General features: G+C 40.6%; 1 protein-coding gene across 2 annotated transcripts in view; it reads right to left on the reverse strand.

The window, feature by feature from the left end:
- Window positions 1-1,459: 1,459 nt before the first annotated feature.
- Window positions 1,460-19,136, reverse strand: part of SETD7 (SET domain containing 7, histone lysine methyltransferase) — a 32,983-nt gene continuing 15,306 nt past the window's right edge. Inside the window, exons 3-8 of one of the 2 annotated variants that reach the window (XM_075127684.1) lie at window positions 18,284-18,485; window positions 15,649-15,838; window positions 13,917-13,998; window positions 12,592-12,709; window positions 12,282-12,439; window positions 1,460-8,199 (exon numbers count right to left, since the gene is read on the reverse strand). In XM_075127684.1, the coding sequence (XP_074983785.1) occupies window positions 8,019-8,199; window positions 12,282-12,439; window positions 12,592-12,709; window positions 13,917-13,998; window positions 15,649-15,838; window positions 18,284-18,485 (931 nt within the window). In that variant the 3' untranslated portion in view covers window positions 1,460-8,018. Of the gene's footprint in view, window positions 8,200-12,281; window positions 12,440-12,591; window positions 12,710-13,916; window positions 13,999-15,648; window positions 15,839-18,283; window positions 18,486-19,136 lie in introns of those variants that run through there. The other variant, XR_012668091.1, reaches the window with a different exon arrangement.

Consider the following 19,136-nt stretch of genomic DNA (forward strand, 5'->3'; position numbering starts at 1 on the left):
AAGGCAGTCTCCTTGACCTGTTTGTCCACTTTTCCCACAACCTCCTGTTGTGTTTTTCCCCCCCATATACCATCTCCCAACTGGACTCTAAAGCCATTATAATCAAGATTTCAGTGCCCTGTACCATAGTAATACAGTAGCAGTTTTAAGCCTCTATAGAACACCACCTAAACACTAAAATTGTACTGATTAAACTATTGCTTTAGAAAGAGATTTAATTAAATCAGTGCAATTCTCTTGTGTGAGCACTCTTAAAAATCCGTATCAGAATGGGTAATACTGATTTAGCTTAATTCTTAAATGGTATGGGGCTCAGATGCTCATTTAAGTTTTCTAATTTCTTCAGGCTACACCACCACACTAGTTGAGGAGTGTGCCAAATTTTAAAATAGGAATACTGATTTTAATTTTTTTTTTTTTTAAATAAAAGGCAGACCTTTTCCTTACATGCAGGAAGTTTGGGATGAATACCCGTACAAAACTGTAACCGACACATCCTCCCCAGTAATTGTGTTAAGCCAGTCCTTTTCCAAGTTTTGTCACTGACACAGTCTTCCAGGCGGCTTCGTTATCTGGGTATTGGTCAAGCGTGGTAGCAGCCCATTTCTTCAGTGTTATGATTATGGAAGTTCAACAGGCAGTGCAGAAGCCACACAGAGCAGAAAAAGGGCAGAGGTACAAGTAGTCTTCCTGTATACACCTGCACAGTGGACAGCATATCCACACAAGGACCAGGAAAATTTTTAAAAAGTGGAGATCTCACAAGGCTGAGATAGGACAATAGCCTGGCTCCTTTCCACACCAACCAGATTCAAAGATCCCAGCCAGAAGGGACTGTGGTGATCATCTAGTCTAGCTTGTATAACACAGGCCATAGAACTTCCACAAAATTCCGGGAGCGTATCTTTTAGAAAAACATCCTATCAGAGAATGAGCATCAGCATGAATGAGTGGGGTGTGCATGGGGGGCAAGGACGGATGAACATTTCAATGGGTATCCCAAGTACTTGTAGCATTCTGGCTACATTAGGCAGGAAGCTTGTGTGGTTCTTCCCCACCTCCCCCATGCACACCACATTGACTGCAGCAGTAAAGAGTTAGAATAGAGTTCCAGCTACAACCAAACACTTCTAAAAACATTTTAAAAGCTGTTTTGGGTAAACAAAAATCTGCTGTGTTCTTCCAATGCACAAGACACACTTCCTGTTACTTTAACATGAAAACCTAATTCCATGGGAAAGTGACTAGTACAAGAAATGTTTTCTTGTTAGTTCACTATTTTGTATTAGTATAACATAGCCCAAAAGACCGCTGAAACTGGGGCAAATTCTACCTATGCGCCACCAATAAATATGGTTGCAGGGATCAGAGCTGCATCAGAGTAATAGAAAGCACATAAAACAGGGCGGAGTGTTGGCAGTCCAAGATTTTATATTAAAAAAACACAAGAGAACAGAGATTGTTCTGTTTGAATATTTTAATACCTGCATTGCTTTCATCACGCAATTAAACAGTTTGTAAGATTCATTTATCACAAATATGTTTGTCAATATTTTTCCCCAGAAACATCTTTCCTACATCTGGGCACATGCACCCAAACACACTGTATAAAAAAACCTCATTCATAACATGAGAGGAAGGGCAGGCATCATTCATGTAAACATCTTTCTTTAGAGTTATCCATTGTTTTAAAAGTCATAAATAAACCTAATGATGTTCAATAAGGCTCACAGTTCTAGTACAAATGTCATAAAACACCTATCAAGTTCTGTATACAAGCTAATTATTGTGGGATTCACTTCTCAAGTCACATGTAAGCTTACCCCCAGACTGGATTCTTTAGCATACCTTAGAATTCAGAGACCGAACAATTGTGGCCTAAAAAGTGTAAAAATAGCAGAAACTGTCAGAGCTGGCAGCTTAGATAAAATGGAATGGTTTCCAGTCTCAGTTTTAGTTAACTAAGTACAGTAGTTATTTTGAAATAAAATTAATTACAGTTGAAAAAAGTTTTATAGGAGAAGACGGAGACTGAAGCTTTTATTATATAATGCATATAACTGAGGGAGAATTGAAAGGTTTGTCTTAAAGATGTGATTGGCCAGGGTATTGAAATGATTATGACAGTTATATGCAACACTACATACATATTCTCTCTCAATAGCTTATCTATTAGCTACTGTAAGGATAATATGCTGCATCTCCAAATTTTAAAAGTTTCATGTATTCATTTTCAGTTATACTCAGATCTTATAAAAAGACACCCTTGTAAATCTGATTTCAAATAAAGGGGAACTTTTTTTTTAAAATATATTCATTCTACCATGAAAATATTTCATACAAACATCTATTTACATACAAACACATTAAAACTTGTGAAAAGGGTTTCCCACACCTGTGGTTTTATGGCTTGAATTCATTGCTTTGAATTTATATACCTAGTTCCTTTGAAAAAAGAATGAAGTCTATTTAAAAATCGAATGTACCTGAAATAAAATTAGAGAAGGGCAGCTTCTGCTGAACTGGAGGGAAAAAGACAGACACAAGAAGGATCCACTGGATAGTTAGAAATCAGTGTTCAAAACCTTTGATCTATGACAGGTAAACATATAACCAATCGTGCAACAATTTTTTAAAAGTCATTTGGAATACAATTAATAATCACTACTTCCAAAATATAGTTCTAAGGCTGCTAGTTCCATAGAGATATCCCCAGATTCTCCACTGGTTTAAGTAAGTGCAAATACATTGATTCCAGTGGAGTGGTGTATGCTTATATCAGATGGGTGAAGTTGGTCCTCTGTCTCAAGTTGCCCATCCAAATACTCGAACATTAGGTTACTTATGATACTATATACATTGCCCCTGGTTTTTTAAGGACCATGTTTCAGCTAAATGGGAAATAGTGCTTTCCTTTTTTTAAATTTTTTTTTAAATAAAAAGTTATCTGGTACCATTGGACCAAATTGAGAGGTGGCCTCCAGAGGCATGTATGGGCAGAGAGCTTTAGGATACATCTGTTGTGCAGATGAAATAAAGCCACAAAGAATCTGATCTGGGGAATCTGACCACCATCAATGTCCTCTGACCAATGTCCTCTGACCACCACCAATGTCCTCTCCAAGGGGATGTCAAGTCAGGTGAAAGTGGTCAAAATCGAAAGCTTTTCAAGGCAGAGATAATGCCTTCCTGTGTTTTAATACAGCCACTAGTGCAATGGGGCTGCAAGCATCTTCGGGTTCGACTGCAATATAAGTGACACCCACAAACTGCAGCTGGGTAAATGGGACCACACAGTATGAATAAGTAGGATCCAAAGCCAATGGAAAAGGGAAGCAGATGGGCTACATCTACCACTACCACAGACATCCAGCAGTAGCTAGAAGCAAACTAGGTGCACAGGCTGTTCTGTGCCTGAAGCACGTGGTGGTGGTTGTGAATCTCCCTGGTAGTCCTGCTGAGTTCTCTTGCTGCTTTGTTCACACAGGAACATTACTGTGGCTCTGATCCTTTGTTTGGGATTGTATAATGATAGTCTCCCCTTTAATTTTAAGGCCTTTTAAGGCTTAAAACTCTATTCACTCCATAAATGTCTAAGTTCTCACACCACAGATCATCATGGAGGTGGAGATCATCATCAAACAAGGTCCCAGATGATCTTTTGACTGTCTGTTTCACCAGTGAGCAGTTAAAAGTAGATCAGAATTTCAGAAAGGCAGAACGAAGTAGAGAATTCATGTAGTCAAATCTTTCTAACCCATTCCACTTTCCACTCAGGTTGACTAATGGTCAGCAAAACCCAGCTCCAACATGATTTTGATTTTCCAGAATTATCCCAGCTCAGATTTGTCAGGTTGACTTTTGTGAATTAATTCCTCTTAACTTGAGCAAAGCTCAGCATGACACCCTCGTCAGATTTGTAGTTAAAATGGCCAAAACCAAAGGGAGGTTCAACAGATACAGGAATGCAAGGTGGCCAAATTATGGCATCAGAATCTCCTGGAAACCCCTCAGAATCCTTAAAAGGCATGTGTTGAGCATGACTAAGAAAACAGCCTAATCCCACTTCCATGTTCCTGAAGTCCACAAAATACACCTAGCAGCTAACATTACAGTTCAGAGCCCTTCTTCTCATGCTGCTTTGGCTCTTCTACAATTACTAGGTCTTTCAGCAACCTCAGGTTCCTCGATTTCTCTAGTTTCATAAGAGACTTGATGCTAGCTCTCCACAAACTACTGGACTCCTGATTACAATGACAAGCTGCTGTCTTGGCAGTGCTTGGTCCTAGCCAGATTACCTGGCAGAAAGACAAAGGCGATCTAGGGCACAAACCACCATAGTATTTAGGTTGAGGACTGATTTGCAAACTGCTTTATGTGCTGCTCCTTCATAAGGAGGAGCTGGGGCAATCATCTTATTACAGATACTTATTTATGGGAAGATTTTGCAGACCCTGATACAAACAAGGAGGCTGGAATTGGAGTCACCCAAATCACAATGAGCATCTAGGTGGGGACTACATATTCTGCTGTGCCATCCTCCAGGAATAAAGAATACTATGCCACGTAGTCAAGCAGTGTTCCCTGAACAGCATGTGTCCCTATCTGTAGTTCATCTGCCTTCAATTTCTTGTAATAGGACATGTCTTTGCCAGGCTCTGAGCACAAGAGTTTGCTGTCCTCATGTGAATCTAACTCTATTTAGATTTTGGTTTAATTTCATATTAGCAACACAGTAAATGTATCCATTCTCCTGTGGGCCACTTTACATAAAGACTACTTGCCTAGAACCAGAGAGAAATTTTCTGTATAGGTCTCTTAAGTGCCACTACTCACAACTCATTTCACAAAAATATTTTACCTGAAGGTTCCACAAGTTTATCTGCAAGGTCTAGAATGGATTAACAAATTAAACTGCAGGCTACCCATGTAATTCTGAACAATCAAAGGTTACTGAGCCAACAAGGCCATTGAAACACATGAACATATATCAGACTGCATTTCAAGCCAAAGTCAGTGTCCCCGTAAAAGAAATGGGTATTTACACCAGCAATTTCCAATCCCCAAGAGCCCACAGGAGAAATAAAAAAGAATCAGACCTGACTCAAAACAAAGATGTTGATGTTATAAGATGTGTAATTGGGGAAGAACCAGCAGGAGGATCAACAGATTCTAATGGAGCAGGGAGTAGTAATAGTAATGTGAAGAGAGAGACTAGGCTTTTGCTTATCATAATTATGGCACATCCTCAGACTTCAACATCCTTAAATCAGTACTTGATAATCTACTTGCCCAACACCAAAATGAATGGCTTTAGAAAAAAAACAAACAATTAAGACCATTATTTTGGCAACCTGCGGGCTTAATTCTCTATTTTTGCATTACAACAATCAAGTCTGTAAGCAGCAGAAAGCATTTGTCTAATGTTTGCCTTAAAAAACAAAACAGATCACCTCCATGAACAAAGTTCATGGGAGACAGCAGAGGCAGGAATCAAAGTGAAGCAAGAGGACTGTAGCAGACAGAACACCTTATACAAGATTTTCCAAGTGATATGGAAATGTAAGCAACCTCCCTATGGACAATTACCTAGAGTAAGTCAAATCAGTTTGCTATTCATTCATAGCAGAGTTCAGCCAGACCATTTTTGTTTCCCATTGAAACACAACCCTAATTTTCAAGATCCTTTCAACAGTTTAAAGGAAGACATGCCTCTAATAAAGAAGCAGTTACGCCTCAACATTGTGATGCTCTTAAAATGTTGATCTGTGTGGAGGCAGGAATAGTTCTAACATTCATATTTCCTTTTGAGAATCATCTGCTGAAGTGGTATTGTCAATCAGCCTTTGACAACTCTCCACTACGTGTGAGGATCAGTTTGGTCTTAGCATACCCAAGCTGAGTCACCAAAATATCATCTGTGTAGGCTACCTGCCATATATGAAGAAACACCAATGTGCCTACAGTCTCCAGAGTGAAGGAGTGGGTGTTGAGAAAACCTGCATTCTGATCTTTGCTGGGAGAGTGCCATGGAACCCAGGGCATAGACCCACCAACTGAAGATTAGCTTCTGTGCAAGCCTAAACGTCAAAGTCCTCAAAAGGCTTTGTGATCAACAATTGTATGAGCTAAATAAATAGAGCCCCAAATTAAAGAGGGCCTTACTTAAATTCCCTAACTTTGTATGTACACCACATTGAGGATCTTCACAGCATAAAATAGCAACATCATTCTTCTGTGTCTTTGGTCCATCCAATGCATTCTCTAAAAACATCTAGTTCCTATACCGTCAGATGCTTTTCTCTATTTGAATTGGAAACCTGTATTCATACTAGTTTTCAGATCCAAGAAAACTGGATGGGTAGCTCTCAACTCTTAAAGCAACAGATCAAAGATGCTACTGCTCTTGTAGAAATGTAGGTCTAATTTTCCCTAAAATCTTTGTATGTCACACACACATGCAATTCTATACTCATTTAAAAGTAAGCATATTGAAAATGCATTTTAACTGTTCCTGAACTACTTAAAACCCCCAAACACAAAGGTCAGCACGATTGTAGATGCCCAAGAAGGCCTGGATTATCTAAACTGAAATGGTGGCTTTATTAATCTCTTCTACAACATTAGGCGAGATTTGTTAATTTCCAGATGAATGTTCAGGAGCCCATTATCTGCTGAAGTAGATCTATAAACAAGAGAAGCTGACATTTTCTAAATGTCTCTTAACAATAGCGACTGATGTTTTTACATTAATTGTTTCAGTCTTTCCGTAAAACCCCTTTTGCAGTTGCTATTTGAATCTTAGTATGTCACCTATCATTAAACTCATTTACAATGCCTCAAAATGAACAAGACCAGTATGGACCATATTCTCTGCAGATGTTATACCAGTAGAGACGCTGACCCTCTATACTAACCCAGGACTACCTTCTGCCTGCAGATGCATATACTTCTACTGACTTCAAAGGCAGAATTCAGCCTTAAGAATTAGTAGCTCTGATAAGTGAGACATAGAAAGAAGTCCCCCAGACACCATCCAATGCTTCCCCCCTCCCCGAACATAGGTGCTGGAAGTAAGGGTGCTGGCTTAGAGTGTTTTCCTTCATATAGATGGTTTACAGTTTGGTACGATGGCTCTCCGCACCCCCACAAAATAGTTCCAGCACCCTTGTTCCTGAATGTCAATCTTAAAAATAATAAAAAATCAAATCCCACTTTCTCATCTTTGAACATCTTCATGCAAATACATGTTAATTCATGTGCGATAATCATAATTAAACAGTGTATCCCAGCCCCAAAGGCCAAACACGTGTTTGTTTTGGACATGAACATCACTAAAACTATTTATATAAAACGCCACAAAGATCTATACACAGCACTCTCTCTCTCTCTCTCTCTCAAGTACACAAACCTTTTTCACTGGTCAGAAAGGTTTTCTCCTGCAAGAGAGGATTTGTAAAAAGAACAACGCTCAGATAAGAGGACCAGGGAATTAAAAACCCAGCCTCCCATACACCAATAAATAAACTGCTCTATTGCAAGATTAAGATCAAAGGTTTAAAAAGGCAAATTACACTATTAGAGAATATCAAAATATTATCATCACAAATGGCATGTATGTAAAATGCAGTCACACAGTAATGCCTAGGCCATAGAAATAGTAACACTGAAGTCTGCTGACTAGAAGTGAATGATCTTTTCATTTTCGGTCTAATCTTTTGGCATCTTTGCATATGGTGCAGAATTAGATAAAAGCTACTAAAAATATCACGCTGCCTTGTATAGAATATTTAATAATTCTTTCAGATAAGACTGGTGCAACACTAGCTAATTTAAAATCTGCTATGAATAACGCAGTCAAACCTAGTTAGTACGCAAGAAACTGGTTTCTAACACTGAATGAGAGGTTATGATGCAACAGCATGAACAAATCCCTGGTTGTCCAGTTTTCAGTATAAAGGTAGTGCATAGATCAAATTTTCTGTTTCAGTTTGCTGAACTGAGAATTTTCCTGCATTTCACTTCTGCTGGGCAGCCTCGAAGGCTTTCAGTTCCACCTGGTACCATTCTGGTGCTTCTGGCCCATTCTGCCCGATGGGATTGTGATCATATCCATAAGCCACTGTTAGTTCTTCATCCTTCTCCACAGCCCTGATGGTGCGTATACACTTGACTGGGCCAAAACGAGGATGAACAAACCTAAACAATGAGGAGTATACACTGTAAATTTTAGCTCTTTAGTAAACTTTTTTTAAAAAAACACTAAACCTTCAAATGTAAATTCACGACCCCTGCCACACAGACTCTTTTTTAAACCCCTCTAATTAATATTTAAGCCATCAAATCAGTCTTGTGCCTCAAAGAGTTGTTTGGCACTTAGCAATATTTATGAAACCTTGATTTACATGAATTTTAAGAAATTGTTTAAGGAGTTACTGCCTTGAACTTCAAGACTTACTCTGGTGTAAGATTTAAAAAAGGCTTCAAATACTGTGTCATGTTACATCAAAAAAAACAACTCTGAAACTGACTTGGGTATTCTCAATATTCCTGTAAGATATTGATGGTCTCAAAAAAGTAGTGTCTGATTTGTGCAGGACTTACAACTACCTTCATAATAGGCCAACAATGAATATTATTTGCAACAGGGGAAGTCAATCATCCATGTTTATCTACTACAGGTTATTTACTAAATGTTTTACAAGAGCACACTTCTGCTCATCTTCCCCAGGGACTCGCTGTAAGCAAGGCAGTTTTTTAATCTGTAAGTGTCCAACCCATTATAGTTGTAGGTAACAAAAGAGTACTAGAACTTCGGGGGGGGGGAGGCAGAAACACCCCAAAACTAGTTTTTTCATTTTTTGTGGATTTTTTTTTTTTTTAAAAACTTTGACAGCACTTTGTATAAAAAAGATTTCACTGTTTCCCAGGAACAGTCGGCATTATCCAAAACTATTTTTAACTGTCAATTTTTTTTTTAAAGTGCCCCCCCGGGAACATAATGCAGAAGTTTAAGAACCAAAGGTCTTGGGCTCAAAATCAGGCAAAAGAGAGCCAAGAAAGCAGCACTATTGTTTTCACGTGAACAATGAATAAGCAAATATTGACTTGATGTGTAGAATTCACTCAAGAGATGTGAAAGAGTACAGTCATGAGTTTTTTAATTTGCCCTTCCTGTATACTATTTTGTGTCTAGGTAGGTTGATTCAATAAGTTCAAAATATTATCACTAAATTAACAGATTCTAAGGGTGATCATCTAGTCCAGGGGTTCTCAATGAATTGTTTTGTGGCTTCAGAGTGCAGCCATCAACTCTTGCCGGTGGCTGCTGTTCTAATTTTAACTAAAATTCCTAATTAAGTTTAAGACAGACAAATAAATATGCACATATACATGTCCATATCATTACAATTTATTTTTTGGGGATTTTTTGCAGACAAAAATATAACGTACACTTGTCTCTATTCTTTATTAGATCTAAAGAGAACAGAAACACAAATAAGGTGCTTTGCACGTTCTTGTCTTTTTGGTTGTTTATTTTGCTTTTTTGGTTGCTTTTTTAAAGACTTGCTAGCTAGTAAGTCTGCTGCTGTGAAAAGTGATATTAACAAACATCACTTTTCACAGCAGCAGATTCACTCAGCCCTGGCATGCCCAGGAACAAATCAAGCCCTGGATGGGGAGGTGGGTAGGCAGGCAGTGGGGGCCAGAGGTGATGGGGACAAAGGACGGGGGGCTGAGGGAGAGCCCAGAGCTGGAGCCTCCTGCCCACCCCAGGGAAGGTGAGAAATCCTACTCATCCAGCATTTGTCTCTCTAGATGGGGGGCAGGACCCAACCCCGGCTGGCAGCCTTGGTGGAGGTGTCACTGCTTTGCCTCCATCACTGCCCAGGAGGTTGTGGCCACAAGAAAAGCTCCTGGTGGCCACATTTGAGAAACGCTGATTTAGTCTGACTTCCTGTCTAACAGAGGCCATAGAATCTCCCCAAAATAATTCCTGTTTGAGCTAGAATGTATCTTATAGAAAAAAAAAAAATCAAAAAATCTATTAAAAATTGCCAGTGATGGGGAAACTCCCCACTTAAGTTGTTCTAGTGGTTAATTACCCTCATTCTTAACAGTTTGTGCCTTATTTCCAGTCTGAATTTGCCTAGCTTCAACTTTCAGCCATTGGATCTTTTATACTTTTGTCTCTAGAAGGCTAATGAGCCCTTTTATCAAATTTCTGTTCCCCATGTAGGTACTTACAGCCTGTGATCAAGTTACCTCTTAACCTTCTCTTTGTTAAGCTAAAATCAACTGAACTCCTTGAGTCTAATCACTATATGGCATGTTTTCCAATCCTTTGATCATTCTCAGTGAGGGTTGCGTTTGGGGGTGCGGGCTCTGGGGTGGGGCCAGGGATGAGGAGTTTAGGGTGTGCGAGGGGGCTCTGGGCTGGGTGGGAGAGTGGGGGGAGGGGTGCAGGCTCTGGAGTGGAGCTGGGGATGAGGAGTTTGGGGTGAAGGAGGATGGTCCAGGCTGGGATCGAGGGATTCGGAGGGCAGGAGGGGGATCATGGCTGGGGCTGGGGTGTGGGGAGAGGCTCAGAGGTCCAGGCTCCAGGCGGCGCTTACCTCAAGTGGCTCCCAGAAGCAGTGGCATGTTCCCCATCTGGCTCCTGCGCGGAGGTGTGGTCAGGCAGCTCTGCACACTGCCCTGTCCACAGGCACCGCCTCTGCAGCTCCCATTGACACACCGGAGGGAGCCATTGGAGCATGTAGGAGCCAGAGGAGGGCCATGTGCCGCTTCTGGGAGCAGTGTGGAGCGGCCCCCAACCCTGCACCCTGGCTGGAATGGGGAAGGCCCCAGGCCCTGCTCCCCAGCGGGAGCTCGAGGGCTGGCTTAAAATGGCTTGCCCACCCCTGTGTAGCCAGTGTTAATGGGTACCATAAAAATATTTGTATTTATTTATTTGCTCTATAGACCATTGCAGAGGCACTTGAGGCTGTGGCTGTGCTGAGGAGCTGGCAGGGGCTTCATGTATCTCCCATTTTCTCCCCCCCGCCGCCCCCAACATTAATAGGGTTCTGACCATTTATTTCCTATAAGATTCCCTGACATTTGGAACATAATATCATATGCAGTGATCAGAAGTGTGCAAAAATCATTGAAGACAAATAGGGAAACGTTGAGTGCAAGACCTTTGCAAGTTTGGCTGAAAATATATGTAATTATGTTGTTAAATTGGCAAGGTTTCAGAGAAGAGCATCCCCTCCCGCAACCTAACTCCAATTTTGTGAACATTCATGGCCCCCCATATAATTTCTATTCCCAGATGTGGCTCTCAGGCCAAAAAGTTTGCCCACCCCTGTGCTAGCATAACAATACTCCTATTTTATCTCTGCCCATTCTCCCAATGGGATTTAAAATGTTGGAACCCTGAATAACTTCTCTCAGATAGAAAGGTGGGGTGGGGGGAGTGAAGGAATGTGGGGGTGCACATACCTGTTGGCATGGGGGACCCTGTTGTGGGTGGAGGGGAGAGTATGGGCTACCCAGAACCCCTGCCATGTAGGAGGACCCTGGAATGAGTGGCACAAAACCTCTGGTGAGGGAGCCTGGAGACCCTGACATGGGAGAAAAAGGGAATAGGGGCCATAGAGAGTCACTGGTGTTTGGAGGAGGAAGTTGCGAGGAGTCCCTGGAAACAGAGCGGGAAAAGGGAGGGATACAAGGAGCCCCTGGTATGTGAAATAAGTTTGGTCTCTACAAGCTACAAAGCATACCCCCCCCACCCCTTACTATATTGTTTTAAAATATGTACATCCTTACACGTTTGTAGATGTCAACAGTTTTTCAGCTACTGAAGAGTACTAGAAAAAATTCTTATTTTTGAGGCTTCATGTTCCTAAATGATGCACTGTAAAACATTCTCTGTCAAATGCTAGGAGTGAGGCAGCCATGGCCCAATCCTTGGACAGCTAAGATTTATGTTTCAGCCAAGGATGCTGTATTTTGTGTATTTGAGAATCAATGGTCAGACACAAACGCATAATAAACATGCAATATAATTCTAAACCTGAACCTGCCCTCAATGTTTAGAGATGCTGAGCACCTGCAATGCCCACTTGGTGCAAGTCTCCGCTCCAGTACACAGAGACTGCATGTGAACCTGAAGAAAGACTCTTGGATCCAGAGAGTACATCCAGCCATCTCAAAACATTGTACAAGCACAGTGCACTATAGCGCAGCAATCTCACCTCTGCAGCGTTTGGTCTGAAAAACAGGCTAATACTTACGGGTCATAGGTGCAATTAGGAGTGAAGGAGTGGTTGGCCTTATGCCCCAGCGAGGCACAATACTTGGTGGCATGGTTGTAAGGCTCTGGCACATCTATGACAGTTTCATCATCCAGGGCTATTGTGTTTCCATTGAGGGCCCAGTCTCTGCTGTCCACCTGATTTGCAAGTTAAAAACCCAGCATGTCTGGTCACCTTTTATTTGTTTTCAAAAGTTCCAGTAAGCACACACACACAAAAATCTTACATGAAAACAGTTTAAAAAAAGCAATGAAAATTCAGACTGGTTATATTCCGCCTGCCGCCTTACCTCCTGGTGTGTAATTCGCACTCCATTGTAAAAGGACATAACCGTGCGCGATCCTGCTGCTATTTTAGAAAATAATCCTTCGCCAGCACTGGAAATGAGAGATGCATCAACATACACCCTAGAAAATAAAAAGAAAGGGTAGAAATTGGATATTTTCTTGTGGTCACATTTCAATCCTCTACACAGTATTATTACTACAGCTACTAGTGCAGAGGTTAGTAGTTCATGCCCTTTAGAAAATGCAAAAGCAAAAAGAACCCAAAACCTAATAACATTTTATTATTAGAGAAACAGGAGGACTTTTCTTGGGACATAGTTCTTAGGAAAAAGAAGTTACTTATAATTTAATTTTATTGTTCAGATGACCACCATTTTCCAGTCTCCCCCTAATGATGGTTAAACATGCAGGGACCTCCAATCCTCACTCCATGACTAGTCCAATTGAAATTCAATGGGACTACTCATGTGTGCAAGGACTACTCACTTGAGAAAGCACTGTCAGGATCAGGCCCTAGAACGCCACGTTTCTAAACAGTCACTAAGAACCTTTTGCTACATCGCACATTTAGATGTTTGTAATACCAGAAGAGGAAGATTACCATCAGGTATACAGCAAAACCTTGTAAAATGAATGGAATTAAGGCAGCGAAGACAAGCAGTTCTACATGCTGTACACTGAGAAACATAAAAAGGTCATGTTAGTGACTGACTGGAATCCAGCATTCTGTAGAGAAACATGGCATGTCAACAGTCTCCCCTTTCCCCAGGGCTTTGTACTTTATTACATAATAAACCCAATCCTGCTCACTTTATTCTGGTCAACAAGACTACGCAGATGAGCAGATTTGACCTAACCTGAATCACTATGCTTGGCATACGCATCAATTTGAGACTGATTCTGTGTTCTGAAAAAGGGAACAGTGTATTTGTGCCAGATCCTTTAAGAAGCTGAGCACCCTCAACTCCCCTTAAGCTTTACCTCGTAGATAGGGCCCTTAATGAAGGGTTGTGGACTTCACTGAACATGACTTTGCAACTACATTTTTTTAAAGTCACTTTCAAGACGTTACCCAGAAGTATATTATGTCCATGTTCGGTCTACTAGATTGCCAGTTTTTCCATGTAAATCCAAAAGAAACTTCAGTTCAATTAAGTCTGTGCTCCACATCAGTCAAGTTCAAGGTCCAACCTGGCAAACCCTTAGACACCTGACTAGTCCTGCAATTGTTCGTATAAGTGAGGGTTTGCAGGATCGGGTCCCTAAATGCACAGCAGACCAAGAAGTTTACTGAAAGATTTTTAAATGGGAAAAAGAAAAATTCTACCTCTCTGACTCGTAAGGATCAGGAAGAAGTGCATTTGTAGAAATGCAAGATGAAGTAGATTTATCAAAACTGTATACTGGGCCTAAAAATAAATCAATACAGGAATTAAATTAATGGACAATATTAAAAGCATTTCTCTCTTTTGTTAAAGGGACACGCATTCAAGACATTCAAAAGCAAATTAAGTCTGAAAGATGAGATGAACAAAAGAAGAAACATACTTAAAAAGGATATTCCATAGAGCTGCACTGAAAACAAAATACCTGAATCCTCAGCCAGTTACTCCTTCTAGATTTTTCTCCTCCCAGGCAACTGAAAATAGCATATTTTATATACAAGAGCTTTAAAAAAAAACAAAAAACAAACACAAAGAGGATCTCTATTATTAAAATTAGGGCCCATTTAAAAAAAAAAAAAAAAAAAAAAAAAAAGGACTAATGGTTTGTGTGCCCAACTTGGACACCTTACATGGGCCAGACTTTGAGGAAGTGCTGAGCATCCACCTTCTGACAATTAAGCCCTTTCTAAAGTCTAAATTCTTGCACACTTGTATAATCAACTGTCTGATGTAATTTTGCCCCAAAATAAGCAATGCAGGTGGAAAAGGCAGGGAAAAAGCCGAGTATTTGGAAGTTTGATAAAAAGCTGTTGTCCATGGTAACCAAGTTCTAAAAACGGAGCTCTTCTTTCAGCTTTGCACACAGAGTGTAGTTGTATCCTATTTACAAAGCACAAACTGTACCCTCTCAGCTGGATTTTCTTCTTTTTAATTGTGCTATGCAAAGGTTTTTCTACCATGTTTAAAAACAAAAGGTCACTGCTGTCCTCTGGCCTGTTTTCCCCCCTTTTTCCTAATCTTTAAGTTATTTCCAGACAGTTTAAGTACATAGATCTTTGGGGCACAAAAGTAACAGTGCTAGGATAGATCATATTTCTACTAATGATCCTTTCTTGTCCACAACTGTAAAAATATCTACAACAATTAATGAAACACCCCAAAACACTAATTGGTCAATTCACCATAGCCCTACACCCTTTGTAATCATTTACCGCAGCACTGAATTGGTGTAAGATACTATCATTCTTACGTTTAGCATTTTATGCCCACACACTGGTGTAAACGACGACACAAGTTGCAGGGAAATGGTGAATCAGATTCTTTCTTATCGAAAGAAACTCATTAATCCTGATGTCTATGTCCCATGCTCTCTATTTAATGCAGTATCTAAGGGCACCCAACAGTGTTAGTACTGATTTGTACAAACAAACAAACCCAACAGATAGCAATACAGTTAGGACTGAATCATGACCCTTCCTTGCTTGTTTGTTTGCTCATTTTAACAATATGTCTGTCAACACGAAGAGTCATTATAAGCTAATTTTCCAGCTGGCATGGGGAAAAAAGTGAATTTAAGGAGTGAACTGGATGGGGCAAATTTCCCAGACTTTTCCTCGACCGTAACCTCCCACAGAATGTCTGCATTTTTCAGAGCAGTGGACAACACTGGAAATACACACCCACCCAACCTAACTTATAAAAGTCCTCATTAATGTTCTGTAATAGAAAAAAAATCTGGTGTTCTCCCTAATTGATTCCTCCTTACCAGTCAGACCTTACAAACCCTCAAGGGGAATATTCAGAGTATGGGGACTGAGATGAAGAAAGAATGAGACATAGACCAAAGAAGATATTTTTTTGTCAGTGTACAAGCTGCACATCAACTGAACTTACTGCCTGGTATCAGTTCAAAGTGTGGCTTTCCTTCCTCTACAGATGTAAGAGTTGCCAGTTTTGCTTCTATCATTTCTCCATCTATGAACCTTCCATAATATGCAGTCTTCTCATCAGGGTACACATAGGCTATTTTTTCCCCCGTCATCTCCCCTTCTTCATTCACTTCTCCTACAAGGCTGCCTCCATCCTGAAAGAGTGTCCAAAAGAAAAAAAGTTTTTAAATTATAATATATAATAAAAGAGCTGGCTATAAAAATAAAGTATCGGAGAAGGTCCTTGACATAGTTGGGTTAAAACTGATTGGGTTAAAACTAGTTAGTAAGGAATCTATATAGCCTTGATTAAAATAAGACACTTTTATTCCAAACTAAACTGTCCACACACAGATGCACACTGAAAGAACGAAAGGTGTGAATTAAAACTCATTTCATTATTTCAGTGCCAGGAGTAATTCCAATCAATGGAATTACACCAGAAAAAAAAACTGGTGTAAAATCTGAATTAGGCCTTCTGTCCTGTAGGTAAGTAGAAACCACAAGGACTTCCCTTCCACTTGAAACAAACATTGAGATTTCAAACAAGTAGGGGTAACAGAGCTAGGCAGTGACCCAGGGCACTAAAAACCTAATGCATCCTGCCTTGTCACATTTTGCAAAAATGGTTCAGTGCTGGGGGGGTGGGGAGAAGAGAGAGAGGAGGAGGAAGAATAAGAAGTGCTGCTTTGTATATTGTTATATGATGGTACATCAGAGGACTGAAGCCTATAAAGCATTATGGATATATATTGGAGGTCTGGGAAGTAATAAGGAGTGGCACTGGAAGGAATGAACAGAATAAGAACTACAATGGAGACGGTGAGAGAAGAAACTAGAAGAAAGGCAATGAATTTGGGGAGAGAGAAAAGGGGACAATGGAAGGAAAAAACCATCAAGAAAACTGGAGAGGTAGGGAGAGAGTGGAATACCAAAACCCCAGAAAGAGAGTGCCTTGTCAGTTGCAGACTTTGAATCACCACTTCCAGCATTCAGGTGGAAAGAACTGGCAGGAGCAATAAATAAGATCAACTCACCTGAACAAAAGGAAAGAAAAAATGAAAAACAAGAGACTAAAAAGAGAGTTACAAGTAATTATTTCTTTTACTACCAATGCTTCCAAGCAGCATTTATTTTTCAAAGTTTTCCATGGAAAAGACCCCTAGCCACTCCACCTCCTCCATCTCCTGTTGACAGCTCCCAGCAATGTGAGCCCCTTTCCTTTTCAACTCTTCTTTCTTCCACCCCAACCATGTCATTTCAGCGCGAGAGACTGTTGCTGTGCCAGTCCAGAGCTACCTACTGGAGCTTACCTACTGAATATCAGGGAGCTTAAATGGGTTATAACTCCCAACTGTTGGGTATATTTTGCTCCTTCCATCCCCAAAATTACATCTCACCAATTTTGGGGGAAGACTTCTTCCTGGCTGCAGGAATGCCACACAGAGAGAGACACTGGATTATGTACCATACTGCCCAAGTACAATGGTTGTAGAGTTTCTAAGGCCTAGTCTTCAAGACAAAACTATCTTTAAACATGGGTACGGCTTAATGATGTTACAGGTTTTCTGTCCATAGAGGTACGAATAAAACATGTTACAGCATATTTTGACAACAGCTATGTTTAAACAGTTATTTTTGGAGCAAAAATGGCATCTTAGAGATCACTTCTCATCCTAAATTCCATCCTGACAATTAATGCTAGCCAGACTGTTAGGAATGAACTTTCCAGGACTTGCAGCAGAGTTCTATCATTAGGAACTTGAAGGAAAAGTATGTGACCTTCACGGTCAGGTGTATTTAATTTTTTGCTTTCACTTGCCCTCTGTTCTTGATCACAGATAATTGCTATTGGTATTTCCCTGGCAGCCTCAATTGTAGTTTTAGTTACCTAATTCACAGACTGGACAGCAGTAAGTTAGGTTTTTAATTCCTTTAAGAAATACCCAATGGTCACAGCATTTGAGAGGCACTAAATATGCATAAAGATGTAACACAGAAGGAGCTGCCTCTTGCCTCGAGAGAATTCAATCTACTGGGTAGATAATTGTGTACAGAAGTCTTCCACTCCAACACTGCCTTTCGTTTTCCACACCCGAAGTTCTTCGGGCCTTTGGTGGCATGCTACAGACAAATGTGCTGTACATGGTCACTTCAGGCCCTACTCAGCACTTACTCAGACAAAATTTCTATGGACTTGAGTGGCCTGAGCAGGGAGTGCTGAATAGGGCTATTCATAAGTTTAAAAAAAAAAAAAAAGGAAGGAACACTACTGTACAGTCTATAATTTAGCACATTTTAAAATATTCCCTAGAAGACAAAGATTCCCGAAGAAAAGTCCCAGCATTTACTTAGAGACAGGAACAGGAAACCCTTGCTATTTTCTGGAACTAGGACTTTTTACCCCTAAAGGAGCGGTCATAGGGAACAAACCTTATTCCCCCCCAAGCCAAGTTCATGGAGCCAGGTCTAGCAAAATGTCTTGAACAGCTAGAAAGAAGCTTCCTCCCTAGGCCACAGAGCAGTAACATATTTCAGCCTATACGGCTTCTGTGCCCTTCTTTTATTCTCCAACAAAGAAAACAGGAAATCAGGCTTACCGGGTAATATATCCAACACACGCCATGTCGATTATCATCTTTGTACTGCCCTTTGAATATCAGTCGTCCATCAATGTCATATTCCTGAGCAGGTCCATTAAGTTCTCCATCCACATGCGTTCCATGAAGAACCCCTCCATCCTCATAAGTATAGAGTCCCTGGCCTTGGAGAGCATCATCGACATAATACCCTTCTAGTGTGCTGGTAACAAAGAAAAAGACAGATGGTGCAGTTGTTCCCCTCTTTTAAACAGAGCTCTTGAGAACTGAACAATATACTCAGTACAACCCTCACCCTCTGTTTAAAATCTGGGCATACTGCATATCATTTTAAAACCCCAAATCAAAAAACAAACAAAAAAAGCTAGTCTCCACTGAATTCTCTAGTTAAATAACACTTAGCACTTGTATTGTACTTTCATTGTCCAAGCACTTTACAGATGTTAATCATTCCATTGTACTGATTCAGCATTCTTGATCCACACTGCTATATTTTATAGATGGGGACACTGAGGAATAGAGGTGAAGTGATTTATCCAAGGCCAAAGAGGGAATTCTTTTCAAAGCAGATTGCTTTTGGATTAGGATTCTCTCTCTTCTAACCCTATGCTCAGACCTTCAGATCCCATCTCTTCAAAGTCAATGTCTATACTACGCCCCGATCAACGCTCCGGGGATTGATGCACCAGGGTTGATTTAGAGGGTCTAGTGAAGACCCGCTAAATTGACCACAGATTACTCTCCAGTTGAGCCCAGTACTCTACCCTGAATGAGAAGAGTAAGGTAAGTTGACGGGAGAGTGTCTCCCGTTGACCCAGCGTAGCGTGGACCCCGAGGTAAGCTGACCCAGGGC

This window comes from Caretta caretta, chromosome 4 (genome assembly GCF_965140235.1).
Source record: "Caretta caretta isolate rCarCar2 chromosome 4, rCarCar1.hap1, whole genome shotgun sequence".
Lineage (NCBI taxonomy): Eukaryota > Metazoa > Chordata > Testudines > Cheloniidae > Caretta > Caretta caretta.